Raw genomic sequence first — 27802 nt, 5'->3', positions numbered from 1 at the left:
TTGGCAGAGAACACCAAGATTGGCAAATTCGCCACTGGCGCCCTGTGCTCTTCACAGATGAAAGCAGGTTCACACTGAGCACATGTGACAGACGTGACAGTCTGGAGACGCCGTGGAGAACGTTCTGCTGCCTGCAACATCCTCCAGCATGACCGGTTTGGCGGTGGGTCAGTCATGGTGTGGGGTGGCTTTTCTTTGGGTGGCCGCACAGCCCTCCATGTGCTCGCCAGAGGTAGCCTGACTGCCATTAGGTACCGAGATGAGATCCTCAGACCCCTTGTGAGACCATATGCTGGTTCGGTTGGCCCCGGGTTCCTCCTAATGCTAGACCTCATGTGGCTGGAGTGTGTCAGCAGTTCCTGCAAGAGGAAGGCATTGATGCTATGGACTGGCCTGCCCGTTCCCCAGACCTGAATCCAATTGAGCACATCATGTCTCTCTCCATCCACCAACGCCACGTTGCACCACAGACTGTCCAGGAGTTGCCGGATGCTTTAGTCCAGGTCTGGGACGAGATCCCTCAGGAGACCATCCGCCACCTCATCAGGAGCATGCCCAGGCGTTGTAGGGAGGTCATACAGGCACATGGAGGCCACAAACACTACTGAGCCTCATTTTGACTTGTTTTAAGGACATTACATCAAAGTTGCATCAGCCTGTAGTGTGGTTTTCCACTTTAATTTTGAGTGTGACTCCAAATCCAGACCTCCATGGGTTGATAAATTTGATTTCCATTGATAATTTTTGTGTGATTTTGTTGTCTGCACATTCAACTATGTAAAGAAAAAAATATTTAATAATAATATTTCATTCATTCAGATCTAGGATCTGTTATTTTTTGTGTTCCCTTTATTTTTTTGAGCAGTGTATATTGAAAGCATGGAGTGCTTCCACACAGGAAGTTCCAGGCACTTGTAGAATATATACCAAGGTGCACTGAAACTGTTCTGGCTGCTTGTGGTGTCTCAACGCCCTATAAGGTGTTGGTGTTTCCGTTATTTTGGCAGTTACCTGTAGCAGCAAATGGGAAAATGGGACCGCTGGAAAAGGGAATAAATATAACATTGCGGATGAAGTTTGGAATGATACAATTTCATGTGTACAACATCTAGACCTGCATCACTATACTGAGAGATTTGCCGTTTCTAAAATGACGTTTTGATGTGTTTTGTTCATGTTTTTTTCAGGGCCCCTAATACAACACAACGAGGGTGAGGCAGTGCTGTTTGGGGTATGTTTCTCTAAAACATGTGAAATCTCAAGAAAGGTGTCTGGACCCTATTTACATTTAAAAAAAGAGAGATTTGGTTATAAAAAGAAAACTTTTCCTTTAATGTAAGGTAGCCTACTGTACAACAAGTCTCGAAGAATTTATAAATACATGCGCATAAGACTACGTCATTCGAAGAGCGACCTAAACTGAACGCATGAGCATATGACGGCGCCAGTCCTTTGACCCCATTTTGGACATCGCAGGACTGTTTTATACAGCTACTTGCTAATGTTGATCAATTAGCTATTGCTTTAATTTGTTGACCGGCCAGAGACACTATCATTGCTGGCTAGCTTCCCGACTCATCTGCCCAGAAGGTCTTATTTCCTTAGCTGGATCGTGACATTGTTCAAGTTGTGGTTGCTAACTAGCTAGCAGCAGGGCCCATTTTCGATGCAGATTGCTTGTTTCGGGAAACTTGCATTTTCTCGTTGACTCAATTACCACAGATACAATTGATTATTCGCCGAGCCTAGGTACTGAGTTGATTGTCCATAGTGTCCTTCGGACAAATGGATGGCGAAGAGGACGAATTCTTCTCCGGGAACCACTCTGGTAAGACCTACTTTGATCCCGGCTCGGCGCAGAATACTGTAGCTTGCTAACGTTAGCCTAAGGAAGTACATTATAATATTATTTTAAACATTAAAATACATTTTACAGCAGGTTTTACAATACATTAAGTGTGTGCCCTCTGGCCACTCGGGTGGTATGTCTTGTGGGGTATGCATGGGTGTCAGAGCTGTGTGTTAGTAGTTTAAACAGACAGCTCGGTGCATTCCTCTTGTCAACACTTCTTACAAAAACAAGTAGTGATGAAGTAAATATTTCCTCTACTTTGAGCCATGAGAGATTGACATGCGTATTATTAATGTTAGCTCTCCGTATACATTTAAGGGTCAGCTGTAATTTTCCCAAGTCCCTATATGGCACCTGACCACACAACTGGGCAGTAGTCCAGCTGTGACAAAACGAGGGTTACTGTTGCATCATTGTTATTGTGTGCACGGTCCTCATGCCCGTTGTATATGATACTAATATTTGTAAACATTAATTCTGGAATGCCAAAAAAAAGTGTTGGTTATGTCCTGGTCCTGTAGATGGTGGTGGCACCCCGGTACAGGACGAACATGCTCCTGGTTCGGATGGGGAAGAGGAGATGAGGAATGAGCCACGCCACTCTGAGGTAAGGGGATAGTTATCTAAGCAAGACGTTAAGATAACCAGTATGGTGGTCAAGCCCTCTTGATTTCCAGACCATCTTGCACATACCGATTTTAACATTTAAAAATAAATATACAGTACCAGTCAAAAGTTGACTATTTTCTACATTGTAGAATAATAGTGAAGACATAAACTATGAAATAACACATATGGAATCATGTAGTAACCAAAAAAGTGTTAAACAAATAAAATATATTTTATATTTGAGATGATTCAAAGGCGTCACCCTTGATGACAGCTTTGCACACTCTTGGCATTCTCTTAACCCGCTTCACCTGGAATGCTTTTCCAACAGTCTTGAAGGAGTTTCCACATATGCTGATTACTTTTTGGCTGCTTTTCCTTCACTCTGTGGTCCAACTCATCCCAAACCATCTCAATTGGGTTGAGGTCATGTGATTGTGGATGCCAAGTCATCTAATGCTGCATTCCATTAGTCTTCTTCTTGGTCAAATAGCCTTTACACAGCCTGGAGGTGTTTCAAAATCAAATCAAATTTTATTGGTCACATACACATGGTTAGCAGATGTTATTGAGTGTAGCAAAAAGCTTGTGCTTCTAAGTTCCGACAGTGCAGCAATATCTAACATGTAATTTAACAATTCCACAACTACCTAATACACACATCTAAGTAAAGGAATGGAATAAGAATATGTACATATAAATATATGGATGAGCAATGACCGAGCTGCATAGGCAAGATGCAATAGATTGTATAAAATACAGTATATCCATATGAGATGAGTAATGCAAGATGCGTAAACATTATTAAAGTGACTAGTGATCCATTTGTTGAAGTGGCCAATGATTTCGAGTCTGTATGTAGGCAGCAGCCTTTCTGTGTCAATGATGGCTGTTTAACAGTCTAATGGCCTTGAGATAGAAGGTGTTTTTTAGTCTCAGGCCCAGCTTTGATGCACCGCCTTCTGGGTGGTAGCGGGGTGAAGAGGCAGTGGCTCGGGTGGTTGTTGTCCTTGAAGATCTTTTTGGCCTTCCTGTGACATCGGATGCTGTAGGTGTCCTGGTGGGCAGGTAGTTTGCTCCCGGTGATGCGTTGTGCAGACCCCACCACCCTCTGGCGAGCCTTGCGGTTGTGGACGGTGCAGTTGCTGTTCCAGGCGGTACAAAAAAGTTTGATGGTTTTAGGTGACAAGCCAAATTTCTATAGCCTTCTGAGGTTGAAGAGGCGCTGTTGCGCCTTGACCACACTGCCTGTGTGGGTGGACCATTTCAGTTTGTCCGTGATGTGTACGCCGAGGAACTAAACTTTCCACCTTCTCCACGGCTGTCCCGTTGATGTGGATAGGGGGGTGCTCCCTTTGCTGTTACCCGAAGTCCATAATCATCTCCTTTGTTTTGTTAACATTGAGTTTGAGGTTGTTTTGCTGGCACCACACTCCAATTGCCCTCACCTCCTCCCTGTAGGCTGTCACGTCATTGTTGGTAATCAAGCCTACTACTGTTGTGTCGTCTGTTGGAGGCGTGCATGGCCCCAGTGTTGAGGATCAACAAAGTGGAGATGTTGTTTCCTACCTTCAACGCCTGGGGGCAGCCCGTCAGGAAGTCCAGGACCTGTTGAAAAACAAATGACAGTCCCACTAAGCGCAAACCAGATGGGATGGCGTATCGCTGTGGTAGCCATGCTGGTTAAGTGTGCCTTGAATTCAAAATAAATCACTGACCGTGTCACCAGCAAAGCACCCCACACCACCTCCTCCATGCTTCACGGTAGAAACCACACATGTGTACATCATCTGTTCACCTACTCTGCGTCTCACAAATACACGACAGTTAGAACCAAAAATCTCAATATTTTTAGCTAGTCACACCTGTTAATTAAAATGCATTCCAGGTGACTACCTCATGAAGCTGGTTGTGGGAATGTGCAAAGTTGTCATTAAGGCAAAGGGTGGCTACTTGTAGTAAACAAAAAAGTGTGAGATTCTTCATGATTCCATATGTGTTATTTCATAGTTTTGAAGTCTTCACTATTATTCTACAATGTAGAAAATGGTAAAAAATAAAGAAAAACCCTTGAATGAGTAGGTGTGTCCAAACCATTGACTGGTACTGTAATATCCCACGGCTCTATGCTGACCGTTTTTGGAAAGAAAAATGTAGGCTCACACAGAAATTTAGGAGCACAATGAAAAATTAGGTAATAATTGACACAAAATAATAATAATTTTTCTAGGGCCACTAAATAAAAATTTCAGGTCGAACAGCAAAATATTTAGGGACATATGTAAGTAAAATGGTCACACTAGATCCTCGTATCCATTCCTAACTGTAGAATTATAAAGCATTTTATATTTCTGTTTTTTTTATTCAGGATGAGAATAATGATGGTGAGGGAGCTGCTCAGGCCATGGAGACAAACGGCGTGGCCAGCGGGTCAGGCAACAGGTGCCCCGAACGGGCGGACAGGGACTCTGACGGGGAGGCCCCTGGGCCTGCAGACAGAGATAACAAGGAGTCCCCGCCCAAACGCGGAGGCAGCACCTCCGACATGGAAGAGTCCCCGCCCAAACGCGGGGGCAGCACCTCCGACATAGAGGAGTCCCCTCCCAAACACGGAGGCAGCACCTCCGACATAGAGGAGTCCCCTCCCAAACGCAGAGGCAGCACCTCCGACATAGAGGAGTCCCCTCCCAAACGCGGAGGCAGCACCTCCGACATAGAGGAGTCCCCTCCCAAACGCGGAGGCAGCACCTCCGACATAGAGGAGTCCCCTCCCAAACGCGGAGGCAGCACCTCCGACATAGAGGAGTCCCCGCCCAAACGCGGAGGCAGCACCTCCGACATAGAGGAGTCCCCGCCCAAACGCGGAGGCAGCACCTCCGACATAGAGGAGTCCCCGCCCAAACGCGGAGGCAGCACCTCCGACATAGAGGAGTCCCCGCCCAAACGCGGAGGCAGCACCTCCGACATGGAGGAGTCCCCGCCCAAACGGGGAGGCAGCACCTCCGACATGGAGGAGAAAGAAACCAAACGGGATGCAGCCGGGAGCGACTCTGAGAACGAGAATCGGCCCCCATCCCCAGCCCGGAGCAGACACTCGTCTGCACGCAGTGACTCTGAGATTGAGGCGCCCAAACACAAAGCGCAGATAGAGTCTGATGGAGAGGAGGGCGGCAAGAATAAAGGGAAGTGGAAGGCTGTAATGCACTCCGACAGTGAGGATGAGGTGGAGGCTCGGCCAGCGAAAGCAGCTGCAGGCAGTGACCAGGAGAAGGAGAGTCCCGCAAAACTGGTGGGGGAAGTTAGTGAGGATGACGACGAGATGCCAAGTAGGTGCAATTTACATCAGAGTTGACTCTTGATAAGTGCACAATCTACTGATCCCTATTCAAATATATTTTCTATTCACTTGCTCTAGATATCGACATGTTCTGGTTTAGTACACACATTCATACTACAACAGTTCCATGTTATTGTTTAAACCAGGGTTCCCAAACTTTTTATAGTCCTGTACCCCTTCAAACATTCAACCTCCAGCTGCATACCAGGGTCAGTGCACTCTCAAATGTTGTTTTTTGCCATCATTGTAAGCCTGCCAAACACAGTATACGATACATTTATTAAACATACGAATGAGTGTGAGTTTTTGTCACCACCCGGCTTGTGGGAAGTGACAAAGAGCTCTTATAGGACCAGGGCACAAATAATAATATAATAATCAATAATTTTGCTCTTTATTTAGCCATCTTACACATAAAACCTTATTTGTTCAATCATTTTTTTTAAATAACCACTGGTAAATGAGAAGGGAGTGCATCCTTGAATGGATGCACATAACTCTGCAATGTCGGGTTGTATTGGAGAGTCTCAGTCTTAAATCATTTCCCGCACACAGTCTGACTGTATTTAGTTTTCATGCTAGTGAGGGCTGAGAATCCACTCTCACATAGGTACGTGGTTGCAAAGGGCATCAGTGTCTTAACAGCACGATTTGCCAAGGCAGGATACTGAGCGCAGCCCTATCCAGAAATCTGGCAGTGGCTTCTGATTTAAATTCAATTTTCACAGAACTGCTTGTTGAAATTTCGATGAGGCTCTCTTGTTCAGATATCGGTAAGTGGACTGGAGGCAGGGCAAGAAAGGGATAACGAATCCAGTTGTATTTGTTGTCCATTTCGGGAGAGTGAAATCAAATACTAAATACTTTTTTGCCCCACTGTATGTTAATGTGATTTTGATGTCTATGTACTGTTACAGTGAAGAGGAAGAAAGCCATCCTGTCAGACAGTGAAGGTGAGGAGGAGAAAGCTGACGAACCAGGTAATATGACAGACCGGCAGCTGGGCATGTGCAGTTGGGTGGCTCTAGTCAAAAGTAATGTACTGTATGGGGAATAGGTTGCCATTTATGAGGCACACCTTATCTTGAAGTCTGATAGTTAGCTAGTGTGTGGCGATTAAGGCTGCATCTTAAATTACCCTTTATTTCCTACATAGTGTACACTGTAGTGTGTTAGGTGTGTGTTTTTTTTTATTGACATGCTCTGTTGGCTGGGTCTCCCTTGTAAAAGTGGTCTTCTGACCTCAATTGGACTTCATGGTTAAATCATGTAAAATAGTTTTTGTCAGAGCCGTGGGGCTGAGGATGATAATAATGGTGGTGACTCTTCCTCAGTGGTGAAGAAGAGCCGCGCCGTGTCTGACGATGACAACTCCGACAGTGACGCAGGCTCGGAGGCGCCCGACAAAACCATGGCCAAACTGCGGGAACTGGGATCAGAAAGCGAAGACGAGGATGATGGACAGAAGGTGGAAGGAGGGAAGAAGGACGAGAAAACACTGTTTGGTAGCGACAGCGATTCAGGCGACGAGGAAGAGTAAGTATTCCGATCCCCCTCTCCCCCACACACACTCCCTTTTAGTTTGAGTTATGATTTTCCTTACACAAATGATATTTTTGTTTACTTTCGTTTTTATCCGATTTGAGATTCTTTCTGTAATGAAAGTAGTAGTATTTTTATTGTGGAACTTGACATGAATTCAATCAAATGCTTTGTGAACAACGGGTGTAGACTAACAGTGAAATGGTTCCTTATGGGTCCTTTTCCAACAATAGAGTTAGAGATAGATTGATATTGAAATGGTGACAAAAGGAATAAATACTTAGTGAATAACAATGAGTAAAAATAAGTTACAATTGCCGGGTCAATGTGCTGTGGTATGAAGTAGCTATGTACAGTGCATTTGGAAAGTATTCAGACCCCTTGACATTTACCTTACAGCCTTTTTCTAAAATGGATGAACATTTTTTTCCCCCTCATCAATCTACCAACAATGCCCCATAATGACAAAGCAAAAACAGTAAAAAATATATATAAAAAAAAAAGTTATATTTTTTAAATAAATTAAACTGAAATATTACATTTACATAACTATTCAGACCCTTTACTCAGTACTTTGTTGAAGCACCTTTGGCAGCGATTACAGCTTTGAGTCTTATTGGGTATGACGCTACAAGCTTGGCACAATTGTATTCGAGGAGTTTCTCCCATTCTTTTCTGCAGATCTTCTCAAGCTCTGTCAGGTTGGATGGGGAGGGTCACTGCACAGCTATTTTTAGGTCTCTCCAGAGATGTTCGAACAGGTTCAAGTCCTGGCTCAGGCTGGGCCACTCAAGGACTTTGAGACTTGTTCCCAAGCCACTCCTGTGTAGTCTTGGCTGTGTGCTTAAGGTCGTTGTTCTATTGGAAGGTGAACCTTCGCCTCAATCCTGACTAGTTCCCCCAGTCCCTGCCGCGATAAAACATCCCCACAGCATGATGCTGCCGCCACCGTGCTACACCGTAGGGATAGTGCCAGGTTTCCTCCAGACGTGGCGCTTGGCATTCAGGCCAAAGAGTTCAATGTTGGTTTCACCAGACCAGATAATCTTGTTTCTCATGGTCTGAGAGACCTTTGGAGTTTTGGGCAAAAGGCACCTAAGCAGGCTGTCATGTGCCTTTTACTGAGGAGTGGCTTCTGTCTGGCCACTCTACCATAAAAGCCTGATTGGTGGAGTGCTGCAGAGATGGTTGTCCTTCTGGGAGGTTCTCCCATCTCCGTAGAGCTGAAGCTCTGTCAGAGTGACTATCGGGTTCTTGGTCACCTCCCTGACCAAGGCCCTTCTCCCCGATTATTCCGTTTGGCTGGGCGGCCAGCTCTTGGAAGAGGTTTGGTGGTTCCAAACTTCCTCCATTTAAGAATGATGGAGGCCACTGTGTTCTTGGGGACCTTCAATGCTGCAGACATTTTTCGGTGCCCTTCCTCAGATCTGTGAGACAATCCTGTCTCGGAGCTCTACGGACAATTCCTTCGACCTCATGGCTTGATTTTTGCTCTTACATGCACTGTCAACTGTGGGACCTTATATAGACAGGTGGGCCTTTCCAAATCATGTCCAATACATTTTATTTACCCCCGGTGGACACCAATCAAGTTGTAGAAACACCAAGGATGATCAATGGAAACAGGATGCACCTAAACTTAATTAAGACTCATAGCAAAGGTTCTGAATACTATTTTTGCTTTGTCATTGTGTGTAGAATGATGAGGAAAAAATGTATTTAGTCCATTTTAGAATTTTTTTAACCTTTATTTTACCTGGCAAGTCAGTTAAGAACAAATTCTTATTTTCAATGACGGCCTAGGAGTGGGTTAACTGCCTCTTCAGGGGCAGAACGACAGATTTGTACCTTGTCAGCTCGGGGGTTTGAACTTACAACCTTCCGGTTACTAGCCCAACGCTCTAACCACTAGGCTACCCTGCCGCCCCAGAATGAGGCTGTAACGTAACAAAATGTGGAAAAGTGAAGGGGTCTGAATACTTTCCGAATGCACTGTATGTACTGAAAGGATGTGTGTGTTGTAGTCAGTATGGTATGCTCTCTCTCGAATAGGAAAATGATTGCAGACATTTTTGGTGACTCTGGCGATGAAGAGGGGGAAGAGTTTACGGTGAGTTGTACAAATCAAATTTTATTCGACACATGCTTCATGAACAACAGTGAAATGCTTACTTATGGTATCTTCCCATCAACGCAGAGAGAAAGAAAATAGAGAAATAATAGCAAAGTCATTATATACACAGTGAGTAAAGATAACTTGGCTATATACATGGGGTGCCAGTACCAAGTCCATGTGCAGGAGGAGTATGAGGTAGATACAGTGCCTTCCCGAAAGTAGTCAAACTCCTTGACATTTTGTTGTTACAAGATGGGATTAAAATGGATAGATTTATTTATTTTGAATCTACACAAAATACTCTGACAAAGTGAAAGAAATTATATATTTTTAAAGAATATTGAGAAATAAAATAGTGTCTCTTAGAGCTTTGCACACCTGGATTGTACAATATTTGCCTGTTTTGTTTTTTAAACTCTTATTGTTGATCATTACTAGACAGCCATGTTCAAGTCTTGCCATAGATTTTCAAACTAATTAAAGTCAAACCGGTAACTATACCACTCAGGAACATTTGTCATCTTGGTAAGAAACTCCAGTGTAAATTTGGCCTTGTGTTTTAAGTTATTGTCCTGCTGAAAGGTGAATTTGTCTCCAAGTGTCTGTTGGAAAGCAGACTGAACTATATTTTTTTGTAGGATTTTGTCTGTGCTTAGCGCTATAATGTTTATTTTCATCCCCCCTAAAAAACTCCCTAGTCCTTGCCGATGAAGAGCATACCCATAACATGATGCAGCCACCACCATGCTTGAAAGTATGTAGATTGGTACTCAGTGATGTTAGATTTGCCCCAAACATAATGCTTTGTATTCAGGACAAAGCGTCTTTGTAGTGATTGGGTGTATTGATACACCATCCAAAGTATAATTTATAACTGACATGCACTGTCAACTGTGGGAATTTTTATATAGACAGGTGTGCCTTTCCAAATCCAATTCATAGAATTTACCACAGGTAGACACCAATCAAGTTGTAGAAACTTCTCAAGGATTATCAACAGAAACAGGGTGCACCTGAGTAAAAAGAGTCAGAATATTTATGTGAATAAGGTATTTCTGTTTTTAGCTAATAAATGGGCAAAAGTGTATTTAAAAAAAAATGTTTTTGCTTTGTCATTATGGGGTATTGTGTGTAGATTGAGTTTTATTTTAATCCATTTTAGAATAAGGCTGTAACAAAAAGTGAAGTGGTCTGAATACTTTCCCGAATGCACAGTAAGTTTGGTTGAAGATTGGAGCAAGCCTTTAAAAACACTTAGAATTCATTTGTTGCCAGCCTGGGGTCATGCATTCCCCATAAAACACATTTACCCTAGAACCTTTATTATTCAGTAACATCAAATACCGGCATAACGTCAAACGTGAAAAGGTCAAACTACCATATCCAGTCCTTTCAGATCTGTGAACACCAAGGGTCGGTTTCCCAATCATAAATCAAGTTTAATGTGTCTGGGAAACCGCCCCCAAAGGTTTAGGGACTCTCGGGAATTGTCTAAACACCGAAACTATACCGCATCTGATTCAAGTTCCCTACGGCTGACTTTGTTTTTTCTGCACCAATAGGGTTTCAATCAGGAGGATCTGGAGGGGGATAAGAGCCAATCTCAGGCCTCTGCGAAAAAAGCAATGGCAGATGACTCTGACTCTGATGAGGGCGTGGACAGGGGTGGTGGCCAAGAGTGAGTATCTCAATGTTTTCAATCAGTCGATTTCCACTTGCCACTATACTTTCATTCTATAGTGGAAGCATGGCTGACTCTGTTTCTATTCAGCACCAGTTTCATGTCGGACTTCGACGTGATGCTGGCTCGTAAGAAGGCCCAGAGCGGGAAGCGCCGACGGAACCGCGACGGGGGAACGTTCATCAGTGATGCTGATGACGTGGTCAGCGCTATGATCACCAAGATGACAGAAGCTGCAGAGGTGATGTTCTGGCCCCAAAATGTGTGTTCTGTCATAGGTCTTCACAATGCTTGTGTGGGTGTACCATTCTATGTGATTTACAGGAGGACAGAACACTGAACGCTCAGAAGAAGCCAGCGTTAAAAAAGCTGACCCTCCTCCCCACTGTAGTTATGCACCTAAAAAAGTGAGTTCATCCATGGCTCTCAATACTACCACAAGCCTAGTCTATAGACACTGAGTGTAGAAAACATTAGCAACACTGGCTCTTTCCATGACAGACTGACCAGGTGAAAGCTATGATCCTTTATCGATGTCACTTGTTAATTCCACCTCAATCTGTAGATCAGGGGTTCTTAAACTTTTTCAGCCTGGAACCCAAATGAGAAATTCTCATCATTTCCTGAGACCCAAGCTTAGGAACGTATTAAACTATACGTAAATATTGGTACATTTCATTGCCCTTATGCATAAAACAAATGCAATGTAGCCAAAAACGAATAACAATGAAATTAAATAGCCATATCCAATAGCTTTTCATGTTTATTTTCCCCCATTTAAAAACTCTTACATATCAGTCTGGGTTGGAACTGTTGCTGTTAAAATTCAATAAATAATTTAAATTCTGAACTGGAACAAACTGATTGATCACATCACACAGATGCATAACAGAACTGACACGCAAGCTTTTTGATAGTGCAACTGTAGAAATTATTGTCGAAAGAAAGTTTAGGTTGGAGCTGTTGCTGTTAAAATAGAAGTCGTCATTTTTATTCTGAACTGGAACAAACTGATTGATCCAGGCTGTATCACATCCTGACGAGATTGGGAGTCCCACAGGCGGCACGCAATTATCCCAGCGTTGACCAGGTTTGGCCGCCATAGGCCATAATTGTAATTAAGAAATAGTTCTTAACTGACTTGCCTAGTTAAATAAAATATAAAATAAAATATTTTAAAAAACAATCACACAGATGTAGACCAGGAAACACACACACACAGTCCTAATGAGGTGTGTGGCTGGTTGACGTTTTCAACAAGCAGGTCTATTCTGGGATCAGTTTTTGACAGTACAACACCGAGGTCATGCTCAGCATTGAGACTGTTTCTGTACGTGTTTAAGTAATCCAGAGTTGAGAACCCTGACTGACATGGGCATGTGGTGCCAAACTTCACCAGAACATGTACTGCTTTCTCAGGCAGACAGGAGACGGCTTCTTGCTGCAGATGAGCAACCCAGAACTGTGTGTGCGTTTGTCTCAAAAAGTATCTGGCTTCAATCAGTTTATTCCAGTTCAGAATAGAAATTATGATTTGTATTTTAACAGCAACAGTTCCAACAATAATTTATACAGTAAAATGTACAGTAGGCCTGAATGTTTCATCTTCATCTGTACTGTTACTTAGGGTTGCACTTATCAGTAGCTAGTTAGCTTGCTTTGGCTAACGTTAGCTATTAGCTGTGTACAAGGCCAGGGGATTGTTTTAAAGAGAAACTCTCATATACTACTATGAGAGTTAGTATTCCCTTATTTCTGCTCATCATCTGTTTATAGAATGACAATGCCCTGCTAGCTGACTGACTTTTCCACTGTGGAAGCACTTTCCTGAAGCATTCTGCCCTGTTCTGAAATAATTCCCTGGGTACACCGTCACGCTGTGGATGTTTGGTCAGGACGTGTCGTTATAGGAATTTGTTCGTTTTGATTGACTCATTACTAAGCGCTTCCCCGAACAAAAAACATTGAGGGAGCTTCTCGTTATTTCTCGAAGTTTGTGTGAAAGAGGGAGAAACTCTTCGGTGTATTGGCTTTTCATGACGATTGAGCTCAGTCAGAACTTGTAGCATGACACTATTTGATGGCGAGTCTGTGGTTGACAGCGCATCGTCTGCTGCTGAACGACTACGAATCGTCTGCTGCTGAACCACGGCGCATCGCCTGCTGCTGAACCACAACGCTGCAGCGTGTGTCGCGGAGTGATCTTCAACAAAACTCCAGAAAAAAGACCAGGGCATCTTCCTATCGCGCAGCTGCCAAACTGAGCAAAGACCGCAGTTGCACTTGGCCAAATCAATTCCAATAATTCATTAAATAATTATACATTTACTCTGACACATCGCGACCCACCATTAACATACTTTAAGAAAGGCTGTTGTAGTTGAAGGGGAGGAGACGGGTTAAACAATGATTTTTAAGCCTAGAGACAATTGAGACATAGATTGTGTATGTGTGCCATTTAGAGGTTGAATGGGAAGACAAAATATTAAAGTGCCTTTGAACGTGGTATGTTCCAGGCGCACCTGTTTGAGTGTGTCAAGAACTGCAATGCTGCTGTGTTTTCCATGCCCACAGTTTCCTGTTGGTGTCAAGGCTAGCCCACCACCCAAAGGACATCCAGCTTTAGATACCTTGTAGAGTCCATTCCCAGATGAATTGAGGCTGTTCTGAGGGGAAAGGGGGGGTGCAACTCAATATTTGGAAGGTGTTCCTAATGTTTTGTACACTCTGCGTGTGTGTGTGTGTATTACAGGAGGTTCGTGGCATCTTTAATTAGGGAGGACGGGCTCGTGGTAATGGCTGCAGCAGACTGAGTAGAATAAAATCAGTAAATCAGAAGCGTGGTTTGATGCCATTCCATTCGTTCCGTTCCAGCCATTCTTATGAGCCGTCTCCCCCCTCAGCAACCTCCACTGGTGTGTACAGTACCAGTCAAAAGTTTGGAAACACCTGCTCCTTCAAGGGTTTTTCTTTATTTTCTAGATTGTAGAATAATAATGAAGACAAACTATGAAATAACACATATGGAATCATGTAGTAACCAAAAAAGTGTTTCAAAATCTAAATATATTTTGTTTTGTATTCTTCAAAGAAGCCACCCTTTGCCTTGATGACAGCTTTGCACACTTGGTATTCTCTCAACCAGCTTCATGAGGAATGCTTCAACAGTCTTGAAGGAGTTCCCTCATATGCTCAGCACTTGTTGGCTGCTTTTCTTTCACTCTGCGGTTCAACTCATCTCAAACCATCACAATAGGGTTGAGGTCGGGTGATTGTGGAGGCCAGGTGATCTGATGCAGCACTCCATCACTCTCCTTCGTCAAATAGCCCTTACGCAGCCTGGAGGTGTGTTGGGTCATTGTCCTGTTGAGTTACTGACCATCACACCTCTTCCTCCATGCTTCATGGTGTGAACCACACGTACAGAGATAATCCGTTCACCTACTCTGCGTCTCACAAAGTTGGAAGCAAAAATCTCAAATTTGGACTCATTTCCACCGGTCTAATGTCCATTGCTTGTGTTTCTTGACCCAAACAAGTCTCTTCTTCTTATCGGTGTCCTTTAGTAGTGGTTTCTTTGCAACAATTCGACCATGTTAACTCTAATGAACTTATCCTCTAGAGTAGAGGTAAAGCTGGGTCTTCCTTTCCTGTGGCAGTCCACATGAGACCCAGTTTCACCATAGCGCTTGGTTTTTAAAACTGTTCTTGCAGAAACTTTCAAAGTTCTTGACATTGTTCAGATTGACTGACCATCATGTCTTTAAGTAATGATGGACTGTCGTTTCTCTTTGCTTATTTGGACTGATCCATAATGTGGACTTGGTAAAACACCATCTTCTGTATACCACCCCTACCTTGTCACAACACAACTGATTGGCTCAAATACATTATGAAGTAAAGAAATTACACCAATAAACTTTTAACAAGGCACATTGAATTGAAATCCATTCCAGGTGACTACCTCATGAAGCTGTTTGAGAGAATTCCAAGAGTGTGCAAAGCTGTCACCAAGGCAAACGGTGGCTACTTGAAGAATCTCAAATATAAAATATATTTTGATTCGGGGTAACACTTTCTTACTACATGATTCCATATACCTGTTTCATAGTTTGACTTCACTATTATTCTTCAATGTAGGAAATACAAAAAATAAAATAACCCCTTTTGACTGGTGGTGTGTGTATACACATACAGTGCTTTCGTAAAGTATTCAAACCCCTTGACTTTTTCCACATTTCGTTACGTTAGAGCCTTATTCTAAAACTGCTTAAATTGTTTGCCCCTTCATAAATCTACACACGATACCCCATGATGACAAAGCAAAAACAGGTTTTAGAAATATTTAATAAAAAATAAGTATTCAGACCCTTAACTCAGTACTTTGTTGAAGAACCTTTGGCAGCGATTACAGCCTTGAGTCTTCTTAGCTATAACACTACAAGCATGGCACACCTGTAATTGGGGAGTTTCTCCCATTCTTCTCTGCAGATCCTCTCAAGCTCTGTCAGGTTGGATGGGGAGTGTCGCTGCACAGCTATTTTTAGTGCTCTCCAGAGATGTTCGATCAGGTTCAAGTCCTGCCTGGCTCGGCCACTCAAGGACATTCCGAGACTTGTCCCGAAGCATCTCCTGCATTGTCTTGGCTGTGTGCTTAGGGATGTTGTCCTGTAGGAAGGTGAACCTTTACCCCAGTCTGAGATCCTGTGTGCTCTGGAGCAGGTTTTCATCAAAGATCTCTCTACTTTGCTTCGTTCATCCTTCCTTCCCTCCATCCTGACTAGTCTCCCAGTCCCTGCTGCTGATAAACATCCCCACAGCATGATGCTGCCACCTTTGCTTCATTGTAGGGATGGTGCCAGGTTTCATCCAGACATGACGCATGTCATTCAGGCCATAGAGTTAAATCTTGGCTTCATCAGACCAGATAATCTGGTTTCTAATGGTCTGAGAGACTTTAGGTGCCTTTTGGCATACTCCAAGTGGGACATTTTTGTGTATCCTTCCTCCAATCTGTGCCTCGACTTTCTGAAGGTAGTGTGTGTTTATATACACTACTGTTCAAAAGTTTGGGGTCACTTAGAAATTTTCTTTAAAAAAAAATTGTCCATTAAAATAACATCAAATTGATCAGAAATAGTGTAGACATTGTTAATGTTGTGGCAGCTTCATTAAATAGTACCCGCGAAACACCAGTCTCAACTTCAACAGTGAAGAGGCGACTCCGGGATGCTGGCCTTCAACTGGCAGCTTCATTAAATAGTTTTCAGCTGTGCTAACATAATTGCAAAAGTGTTTTCTAATGATCAATTAGCCTTTTAAAATGACAAACTTGGATTTGCTAACACAATGTGCCATTGGAACACATGATGTGATGGTTGCTGGTAATGGGCCTCTGTATGCCTTTGTAAATATTCCATAAAAAAATCAGCCGTTTCCAGCTACAGTAGTCATTTACAACATTAACTATGTCTACACTGTATTTCTGATCAAAAACAAGGACATTTCTAAGTGACCCCAAACCTTTGAACGGTTGTGTGTGTGGACAATTCTTGATACACAAAGGAAATTGTTCAGCGTGAAGACCCCAGCAGTGTTGCAGATCTTGACACTTAAACAGGTGCGCCTGCAACTTACTACCATACCCCGTTCAAAGGTACTTTAATCTTTTGTCTTGCCCATTCACCCTCTGAGTGGTATACATACGCAATCCATGTCTCAAGGCTTTAAAAAAATATTTCTTTAACCTGTCTTCCTTCCCTTCGTCTCTACTGATTTGAAGTGGATTTAACAAGAGACATCAACAAGGGATAATAGATTCACCTGGTCAGTCTGTCATGGAAAGAGCAGGTGTTCTTAATGTTTACTGTGTACTTGGTGTGTGTGTATATAGTACCAGTCAAGTTTGGACACCTACTCATTCCAGGGTTTTTCTTTATTTTTTACTCTTTTCTACATTGTAGAATAATATTGAAGACATCAACACTATGAAATAACATATGGAATCATGTAGTAACCAAAAAACTGTTGAACAAATCAAAATATATTTTATATTTGAGATTCCTCAAGTAGCCACACTTTGCCTTGATGACAGCTTTGCACACTTGGCATTCACTCAACCAGCTTCATGAGGTAGTCTCCTGGAATGCATTTCAATTAACAGGTGTGCCTAGTTAAAGTCAATTTGTGGAATGTTTTCCTTAATGAGTTTGAGCCAATCAGTTGTGCTGTGACAAGGTAGGGGTGGTATACAGAAGATAGCCCTATTTGGTTAAAAGACCAAGTCCATATTATGGCAAGAACAGCTCAAATAAGCAAAGGGAAACGACAGTCCATCATTACTTTAAGACATGAAGGTCGTTCAATCTGGAATATTTCAAGAACTTTGAAAGTTTCTTCAAGCGCAGTCACCAAAACCATCAAGCACTATGATGAAACTGGCTCTCATGAGGACCGCCACAGGAAAGGAAGACCTAGAGATCAAATCAAAGTTTATTTGTCACGTGCGCTGAATACAACAGTGAAATGCTTACTTACAGGCTATAACCAATAGTGCAAAAAATGTATTAGGTGAACAATAGGTAGGTGAAGAAATAAAACAACAGTAAAAAAGACAGGCTGTATACAGTAGCAAGGCTATAAAAGTAGTGAGGCTATAAAAGTAGCGAGGCTACATACAGACACCGGTTAGTCGGGCTGATTTGGTGTAGTATGTACATGTAGGTATGGTAAAGTGACTATGCATATATGATGAACAGAGAGTAGCAGCAGCGTAAAAGAGGGGTTGGCGGGTGGTGTGTGGGACACAATGCAGATAGCCCAGTTAGCCAATGTGCGGGAGCAGTGGTTGGTCAGCCCAATTGAGGTAGTATGTACATGAGTGTATAGTTATAGTGACTATGCATATATGATAAACAGAGTAGCAGCAGCGAAAAATAGGGTTTTGGGGGGCACACAATGCAAATAGTCTGGGTAGCCATTTGTTTACCTGTTCAGGAGTCTTATGGCTTGGAGGTAAAAACTGTTGAGAAGCATTTTTGGCACTCTGGTACTGCTTTCCATGCAGTACTAGAGAGAACAGTCTATGACTGGGGTGGCTGGAGTCTTTGACAATTTTTAGGGCCTTCCTCTGACACCGCCTGATGTGGAGGTCCTGGATGGCAGGCAGCTTCGCCCCAGTGATGTACTGGGCCGTACGCACTACCCTTTGTAGTGCCTTGCGGTCAGAGGCTGCGCAATTGCCGTACCAGGCAGTGATGCAACCAGCTCTCGATGTTGTAGCTGTTGGACCTTATGAGGATCTCAGGACCCATGCCAAATCTTTTTAGTTTCCTGAGGGGGAATTGACTTTGTTGTGCCCTCTTCATGACTGTCTTGGTGTGTTTGGACCATTCTAGTTAGTTGTTGATGTGGACACCAAGGAACTTGAAGCTCTCAACCTACTCCACGACAGCCCGGTCGACGAGAATGGGGGGATGCTCGGTCCTCCTTTTCCTGTAGTCCACAATCATCTCCTTAGTCTTGGTTACGTTGAGGGATAGGTTGTTATTCTGGCACCACCCGGCCATGTCTCTGACCACCTCCCTATTGGCTGTCTCATCGTTGTCGGTGATCTGGCCATGCAGTCGTGGGTGAACAGGGAGTACAGGAGGGGACTGAGCACGCACCCCTGGGGAGCTTCAGTGTTGAGGATCAGCGTGGCAGATGTTGCTACCTACACTCACCACCTGGGGGCGGCCTGTCAGGAAGTCCAGGATCCAGTTGCAGAGGGAGGTGTCTAGTCCCAGGATCCTTAGCTTAGTGATGAGCTTTGAGGGTACTATGGGGTTGAACGCTGAGCTGTAGTCAATGAATAGCATGTATTAGGTGAACAATGGGTAGGTGAAGAAATAAAACAACAGTAAAAAAGACAGGCTGTATACAGTAGCGAGGCTATACAAGTAGTGAGGCTAAAGGTCTTACTCACGTCAGAGTTACCTCTGCTGCAGAAGATAAGTTCATTGGAGTTAACTGAACCTCAGAAATTGCAGCCCTAATAAATGCTTCAGAGTTCATCTAACACTCACGTCTCAACATCAACTGTTCAGAGGTGGCTGTGTGAATCTGGCCTTCATGGTCAAATTGCTGCAAAGAAACCATTACTAAAGGACAACAATGATAATAAGAAGAGACTTGCCTGGACAAAGTAACATGTGCAATGGACATTAGACCGGTGGAAATCTGTCCTTCTGGTCTGATGTGTCTAAAATTGAGATTTCTGGTTCCAACCGCTGTGTCTTTGTGAAACGCAGAGTAGGTGAATGGATGATCTCTGCATGTCTGGTTCTCTCTGGGAAGCATGGATATGGTGTGGGGGTGTTTTGCTGGTGACACTGTCTGTGATTTATTTAGAATTCAAGGCACACTTATTCAGCATGGCTACCACAGCGATACGCCATTTCGTCTGGTTTGCGCTTCGTGGGACTATCATTTCCTTTTCAACAGGACAATGACCCAACACCTTACCCAGGCTGTGTAAGGGCTATTTGACCAAGAATAGTGATTGTAGTGCTGCATCAGATGACCTGGCCTACACAATCATCCGACCTCAACCCAAATTGGGATGAGTTGGACTGCAGAGTGAAGGAATAGCATCCAATAAGTGCTCAGCATATGTGGGAGCTCATTCAAGACTGTGGGAAAAGCATTACAGGTGAAGCTGGTTGAGAGAATGCCAAGAGTGTGCAAAGCCTTTATCAAGGTCAAAGGGTGGCTACTTAGAAGAATCTAAAATATAAATGTTTTCTTTAACACTTTGTTTTGGTTACTACATGATTCTATGTGTGTTGTTTCATAGTTTTGATGTCTTCACTATTATTCTACAATGTAGAAAATAGTAAAAAATAATTATAAAAAAATCCCATGAATGAGTAGGTGTGTCCAAACTTTTGACTGGTACTGTGTGTGTATATGTGTTTGTATGAGTATATGTGTATGTACAGTTGAAGTCGGAAGTTTACATACACCTTAGCCAAATACATTTAAACTCAGTTTTTCACAATTCCTGAAATTTAATCCTAGTAAAAATTCCCTGTTTTAGGGCAATTAGGATCACCAATTTTATTTTAAAAATGTGAAATTATAGAATAATAGTAGTCATTTATTTCAGCTTTTTTTTCTTGGCTGATTTCTTTTGATTTTCCCATTATGTCAAGCAAAGAGGCACTGAGTTTGAAGGTAGGCATTGAAATAGGTACACCTCGAATTGTGACACAGTGAATTTGTGGAGTGGTTGATAACGAGTTTTAATGACTCCAACCTCAGTGAATGTAAACTTCTGACTTCAACTGTATGTGTGTGTTTTTTTATATATATATATATATATATATATATATATATATATATATATATATCTCTGACTGAATTTCATTTAAAATGTTGTACCATTGAGTTTACATATAGCACTTAAGTGATTTGGTCTTTTGGATGCGTATATGGTCTGACATGTGTGTGCGTTCAGGCAAGACCTTAAGGAGACGTTCATCGACAGCGGGGTGATGTCGGCTATCAAGGAGTGGATCGGCCCGTTGCCAGATAAGAGTCTTCCGGCCCTCAAAATCAGAGAGGATCTCCTCAAGATCCTCCAGGAAGTAAGTGCTAGGGATTCCATTTCTGCAACCCCCGACATCACCATGGTTTTTAATCTTTATAAAGACCTGTGTTTTCAAATGGTTGTCCGTTCTCCCCCCCAGCTCCCCAGTGTGAGTCAGGAGACTCTCAAACACAGCGGGATAGGTCGAGCCGTCATGTTCCTATACAAACACCCCAAGGAGTCGCGCCCCAACAAGGACCTCGCTCTCAAACTCATCAGTAAGTCCCCTACATACCTATACTCAAAAACATATAAAATGTGCATTCAATAATGTGCATTTGGCTGAAGTAATAGCTGACCAGGTATTGTCTGACTGAGTCAAGTAAAGAATGAATTAGGTCATTAGGGTTTTAAAAATTCTCTAATTTTCACTCAACTGTTTCATAGTGTTGTTTTTTCCCCAAGTTCCAGCAGCTTCTAGTTAGCATGTAGCAATGGGACACGGCCCCTCTGTAGAGATTTGTGTAGAGGTTTGTTTATTTGAGTGTTGGTGTTATTGCTCGAGTATTTGGTATTGCTACTTCCTGTGTCTGTACAGATGAGTGGTCCAGGCCCATCTTTGGCCTGACATCTAACTACAAGGGCATGACGCGCGAGGAGAGACAACAGAGAGACCTCGACCAGCAAATGCCGCAAAAAAGACGCCTCAGGTAAATGTGCGCGCACACACACCGGGGTTTCCGTTAGGACATTGTGGAGCTGGAAAACGTGACCAGAAAGATTTTTTACATTTGTTCTGAACCTACAGTGCCTCCGGAAAGTATTCAGACACCTTGACTTTTTCCACATTTTGTTACGTTACAGCCTTATTCTAAAATGGATTTAAAAAAGAAACAATCCTCAGCACCCCATAATGACAAAGCGAAAACAGTTTTTTAAAGAAACTTTTGCAAATTTATTACAAACAAAAAAACGGATACCTTAATTAGATAAGTATTCAGACCTTTGATATGAAACTCGAAATTGAGGTCAGGTGCATCCTGTTTCCATTGGTCATCCTTGAAATATTTCAACAACTTGATTGAAGTCCACCTGTGGTAAATTAAGTTGATTGGACATTGTTTGGAAAGGCACACACCTGTCTATATAAGGTCCCACAGTTGAGCCCACAGTTTTGTCAGAGCAAAAACCAAGCCATGAGGTTCAAGTAATTGTTCCTAGAGCTCCGAGACAGGATTGTATCAAGGCACAGATCTGGGGAAGGGTTCCAAAACATTTCTCCAGCATTGAAGGTCCCCAAGAACACAGTGGCCTCCATCATTCTTAAATGGAAGAAATTTGGAACCACCAAGACTCTTCCTCGTACTGGCTGCCTGGCCAAACTGAGCAATCAGGGGAGAAGGGAGGTGACCAGGAACTTGATGGTCACTCTGACAGAGCTCTAGAGTGCCTCTGTGTTTGCCAAAAGGCACCTAAAGACTGACCTTAAGAAACTAGATTCTCTGGTCTGACGAAACCAAGATTGAACTATTTCGCCTGAATGCCAAGCGTCTGGAGGAAACCTGGCACCATCCCTATGGTACAGCATGGTGGTAGCAGCATCATGCTGAGATGTTTTTTAGTAGCAGGGTCTCGGAGACTAGTCAGGATCGAGGAAAAGATGAACGGAGCAACGTACATAAAGCTCCTTGATGAAAACCTGCTCCAGAGCGCTCAGGACCTCAAGCTGCGGTGAAAGTTCACCTTCCAACAGGACAACGACCCTAAGCTACACAGCCAAGACGACGCAGGAGTGTGGCCCAGCCAGAGCCCGTACTTGAACCCAATCGATCATCTCTGGAGAGACCTGAAAATAGCTGCCCCATCCAACTTGACAGAGCTTGAGAGGATCTGTGGAGAAGAATGTGAGAAATTCTCCAAATACAGATGTGCCAAGCTTATAGCATCATACTAAAGGCTGTAATCACTTCCAGATGTGCTGGAACAAAGTACTGAGGGAAGGGTCTGAATACTTATGTAAATGTGTATTTCAGTTTTTTATTTAAATACATTTGCCAGTATTTCTAAACACCTGTTTTTGCTTTTTCATTGTGGGGTATTGTGTGTAGATTTGATAAATGTTTTTGATAACGATGTTGCATAACAAAATGGAAAGTCAAGGTGTCTGAATACTTTCCTAATGCATTGAATGTAATATATACTGTGTCCGTAAAATGTGTATAATCTTGTTTTTGTTATTTGTAGTCCCATCTCTCCCATCTCTGAACACCATCCAGTTTTGATTTCTATTTGCCATATATTTTTCAGCGGTGCTGTGATATTTCACAAAAGTTCTGAATCGAGGCTCATTATCTTTTTAATTTTAAATAGCTGTGGATTGTTTCAAATCACAAGCAGTTTGGATAGCGCTCGTGGCAATAGCCCTAGCCTATTATTGAGTTGCGGCTGTCAGTGAAAAGCATCTAAAATATGTGTGCCGATAGTGTCTCGAGTATTATTTAAAATGTTGAGACAAGAAGGGAGGATGGCAATTGTTTCATTGTGTATCTTGTTTGCCCTGTTATTTATTTTCTATTAATTAGTCATTTTACCATTCTCATTCTCGAAGTTGAAATGTTGTTCACGGAGTTCACTACCTGCTAAGGTTACACGGTTTATTTTATAACCATAATTTATGAGATGCATCCATTTTTTCATTGTCTTTTGTTTGTAGTGCTCCATGTGAGTGATGAGCATGTCTGGTATCTCTGTCCTCCATAATGTTGAGGAAGTACCATGCGCTCATTTCTTCAGCCGCCAATGGATCAAGATGTATCAATGTGTCCATATGGCAAGAGACTGGTGAACTCGCATAGTTGACTTTTTAACTTTCAGATTTATATAATTTTAATTCCGATTTTTATGATTAACCACTTGACAATGATTTTAAGGAACGAAAACATTATTGCAATGAAAATGTTCCACGTAAATGCTCCTATCAAAATCAAAACTAGCACGCAGAATGGTAGAAATGGTAGGATAAATTGCTTGCTTCCCTCAACTTGAAACTCAGGCACTGCCTATGAAGGCTTTATAAAATAATTTCCTCCCAAGTTTCTATGCTTGAATTTAGCCTATAGGCTACTTTGAAGCAAGGTCAGACATACATCAAAATATGAAATAAATTCAGGTTTCAAACAATTAAGTATGTTTTCATAATGCACACTGCCTCTAGCTCATATTGTGAATTGGTGGGTGATGTGCTGATAGCCTGTTTCCTGCACTTGAATGGTAAATAGTGGTGCTTCAATTACTAGTTGAGAAATAAAAATAGTAGTCCTTTTTCAACTGTGCACCAAAAGGGTTTTAACCAAAGGGGTTTTAAACAGGCCATTGCATTTAGAATTGTTGCGCAGTAAATGGGTTTATTATAAAATCAGGTTTTACTCCAGCTGGGGAGCTGCAGGAGAAATCCTGCACAATATAGGCTGTGATAGTTGGATAAATAAGATACTAACGGAAATACACACAGGCCAATTTAATTCCACTAAATTATGCAAATTAACCTATAGACCGATAAGCAAGACTGTCAAATGTATTTACATCAACTGGTATTTTCATCAATTAATAAAACGCATTTATTTTGCAATGGGATTTTGTTTCTCCCGGCCATTTTTGTCGGCTTCATTTTTTTTCAGCAAATGAAATCTAAGGCGGGGAATGGAAACCCCAACACACACTCATTGATGTCCCACACATACACTCACTTGTTATACAATATACCCCCTTAAACACATGCATGCAGTTGTCTTGTGTGATCCCAGTAGACATGGTCTGTTCACTCCAACCAGCCCCCTCCCACCCTTTCCAGCTCATTGTCCCACTGTTCCTATCTATTCCCCCTGCCTGTCCTCTATTCATCTACTTTTCAGTCCTCACACTCCTCATTTCACTGTCTCACTCTTCTCATCTTTGTCAAATCCCCCTCTCTCTCCATGACTGTCTACTTCCCAACGTGCCCCCCCCCCCCCCCCCCACCCCCAGTCAGCCCCAAAAGGTGGAGAGGTCCAAGGAACCAGATGTCTTCTCCCCGCAGCAACTCAGGTTCAGTGTGGTTGCATGATTGCTCCGACACAGGAGTGACTTTGGCTGCAGTCAGATTTTCAACCCCCCCCCCCAGGTTGTTATATCTGGTGATGTTTTTTCCCCCAGAGACAATGATAGGTGTTGGTATGAATGATGGTAGAAGAGTCAGATTGAGCCTCGAGTTACTGAGGCTTTGTTGTGAGTATGGCTTCATTTTGAGCAGTGTGATTTACAGTCATCTATCAAAATGTTTTCTGAGTATATAATCACCGTAGAGTTTCGAAACCCAGAGGCGCAACATCTTGAGACTTCCCGGGAACGCTTGCCAAACTGTCCAAACAAATCAGGCTGGGGTTTGGTGTTTGAGAAGTCAATGAGAGAAGGGGGAAAATTCTTCCTTAGTTGTTCATTTTCTTGAAATCTAAAAGCACAACTTAGATTTTAGCCAATGTCCTAAGTAGTTATTACTGCAACCTTGTGAAAGTGACCAACGGACACGTTTTAATTTGAGTCAAACACAACATATCAAAGGAGTACCTTTTGATATGACATGCAGCACATGCGCAGTTCGGCACAAGACGACCGTTAGACCCGATGACGTGTTTCTGCGCATGAGCTTAGCTAGCCAATGTCACCATGACATCGCTTACAAGCATGATCAGGGATTTTTATCGATGAAGCAGTTTCTACTGTACCGTCTTTGCTCAAACACTAACCTTTGAACAGGAAAGAGGCAGTAACGGCATGTGTTAAGACCAGTGTGTAGAGTGCTAGCTGCACCCTTACTGTTCGTTAACTGTGTGGGGCCAGGTCAGTCAGTGGTCACTCAGACTGTCTCTCTTCCCATCTCGCTCTCCCCTCTCTCTCTCTCTCTCTCTCTCTCTCTCTCTCTCTCTCTCTCTCTCTCTCTCTCTCTCTCTCTCTATCCCTACAGCTCAGGGGGACAGACTCCTCATAGAGACCTGGAGAAAGTGCTGACGGGAGAAGAGAAGTGAGTAGTGACCTGGGTGTTCACATGTGGTGTGTGTGTCTGAGTCTGTTGTCTGTGTTGCTCTTTGCTGACACCCCTCTTGTGTTTGTTGCCCGACAGAGCTCTGCGCCCAGGCGACCCTGGGTTCTGTGCCCGGGCCAGGGTGCCCATGCCATCCAACAAGGACTACGTTGTGCGGCCCAAATGGAACGTGGAGAGCGAGTCCAGAGCAGTGAGTGTTTGTCCGTCCAGCTGTCTGCCTGGGAGAAGGGAGGAGAAAGGATAGTTTTCCCATTTCTTTTAACTGTATAAATCAGACCAATTTTCTTCTCCAACCTGAAATCCTTGATTCCGGACATAACCGTTTCTAGGTCATTTTTAGCTAAGTTACCTTAGTTGTGACTGAACTGGGTCTGTTAGATGTTTTGTCAATACATGACGTGGGCATCGGTAAGGAGCTGAATGTGATTGGTTCCCGACTGTAGACAAGCATTAAGAAAGGGATAAGCCGATTGGAAAAGCACAAGCGTCGCATCGCCCAGCAGAGGTCACAGCGGCGCATCACAGCGGTGAAGATCAATGTGGATGGCAATGGCATGCCCCTGTAATTCCTACTGTCACCACACGGGGCAGTAAGTGCCACCTGCATGTCTTTTGCTGGTCCTTGGTTGGACAAAGTTGCCCATAGAAACTGATCTTAGGTCAGTTAATTGTTACCCCCACTAATGGTGAAGGTTGAGAATGAGAGAGGGTAAGCTTCTACCCAGGGCCATTGTGTGCAGTGTGGACTGGAGAGCAACCATCCCACCACTTACCAAGTCAAACGGTTCTGCACACTGTTGCCCAGCCGCCTAATGAATGAATGAGTCCCCTGTTTAAAACATAACACACAGTACTACACTGTTTGAGCTGTAACATTTGAACTTCCCTGGTTTTAAGACATTTGGCTATACCATTGTTGCTTGAGTTTGTGCCCAGCATGGTGGGAATGTGTTCCTAATCAACTTAGTGTTCAAAGTTTTAAATAATATGGTTACGAAACTTAATGAGAAATATCAGATCGACAGACCATTCCAAATTTGATGCGAGTTTGTTTGTGTGTCAATAACCTTGCTCGCTAGGCTTGTAGTGGTACTACCGTATTACCACTCTCCAATATTGTGGCAAAGACGCACTGTGTTTTGGTGAATGTTTGCGACAGAGTAGTTCCACTTTCCTGTCTCTCCTTTTGTAATCCTCTCCTCCCTCTGTCTCCCAGGCCCCGGTTAAGAAGGGCATGTCACGGGTGGACAAACAGTTGCGTCGCTTCGCTGACATAAAGCGTATGACGAAGACGGGCCACGCGGTGAAGATCAGCGTCCAGGGCAACCGGATGCCCCTCTGATTTAAATGTTCCCTTTTTTTCTTCTCTTTTTTCTTTTCTTTTTTTTTTACCTTTTTCGGCTAGGTTGAAAGCATAGCTTTCAATACATAGCTTTTACTGATCTAATAATATCAGAGCTGTGATTATTCCAAGGAAGGAAGGGAGGATGGAAGGATGCAATTATTTAAATAATTTGATTAGGGCCCGGATCCCAGTTCTGTGTGCTTTAGCCAACTCCTCTAACTTGACGATGGTGCATGACAATGGTCAAAGCGGTTTGCTGAAGCACATAGATGAGACCATGCTATCGTCAAACCCCCTCAGGCCAGCCTGAATGTATGATAGTGGTGTGGCTTCACCGTCTGGTTGGCCTTCGGTCCTCTAGAGATTCAATACGGAGTGTGGAAGATTGGTGTTATAGCACGATTTTAAGGTAATTTCCAGTTGTGTCGACATGCAGCGTATACTGAACGTTGGCCTTACATTTCTATAGCGCGGATTTTCCATGCTCTGTATTGAATGTACGTTAGGCCTTTGTTTTACTTTGTTTCTGAAGAAGCTGTACAGACGTAGGAGCTGCCTGTATGTCTTGACTGTGCCGGTTGTTTCCGAAGTTACTTTCATAATAAAGAGGGTTTCACCAGATCTCTAGGTCGTCTTTATTTGAAACGTTACCTATGGCCTTGAGCTAGATTC

The 27802-nt window shown here is 43.1% G+C and overlaps 1 protein-coding gene across 4 annotated transcripts; it reads left to right on the top strand.

Moving 5' to 3' along the window:
* Positions 1–984: 984 nt before the first annotated feature.
* Positions 985–27751, top strand: LOC110507317 (uncharacterized). 4 transcript variants are annotated; one of them, XM_036965825.2, is made up of 17 exons: positions 999–1828; positions 2374–2459; positions 4830–5787; positions 6716–6778; positions 7133–7334; positions 9393–9450; positions 11019–11134; positions 11228–11378; positions 11462–11544; positions 20637–20766; positions 20869–20986; positions 21307–21418; positions 24732–24791; positions 25708–25764; positions 25864–25975; positions 26229–26375; positions 27002–27751. In XM_036965825.2, exons 1-16 carry the CDS (start codon positions 1786–1788, stop codon positions 26349–26351), a joined length of 2472 nt encoding a protein of 823 aa, XP_036821720.2. In that variant the 5' UTR covers positions 999–1785; the 3' UTR covers positions 26352–26375; positions 27002–27751. The 4 variants fall into 4 exon arrangements, with proteins under 4 accessions (XP_021442908.3, XP_036821720.2, XP_090080309.1 ...); XM_090224183.1 differs by lacking the exon at positions 24732–24791; XM_036965824.2 differs by lacking the exon at positions 26229–26375.
* Positions 27752–27802: the final 51 nt, after the last annotated feature.

The sequence above is a fragment of the Oncorhynchus mykiss genome, chromosome 27 (genome assembly GCF_057628025.1).
Source record: "Oncorhynchus mykiss isolate SJ-2025 chromosome 27, ASM5762802v1, whole genome shotgun sequence".
NCBI lineage: Eukaryota > Metazoa > Chordata > Actinopteri > Salmoniformes > Salmonidae > Oncorhynchus > Oncorhynchus mykiss.
The sequence above is the reverse complement of the archived record's forward strand: the minus strand, read 5'-3'. Positions and strand labels throughout refer to the sequence as shown.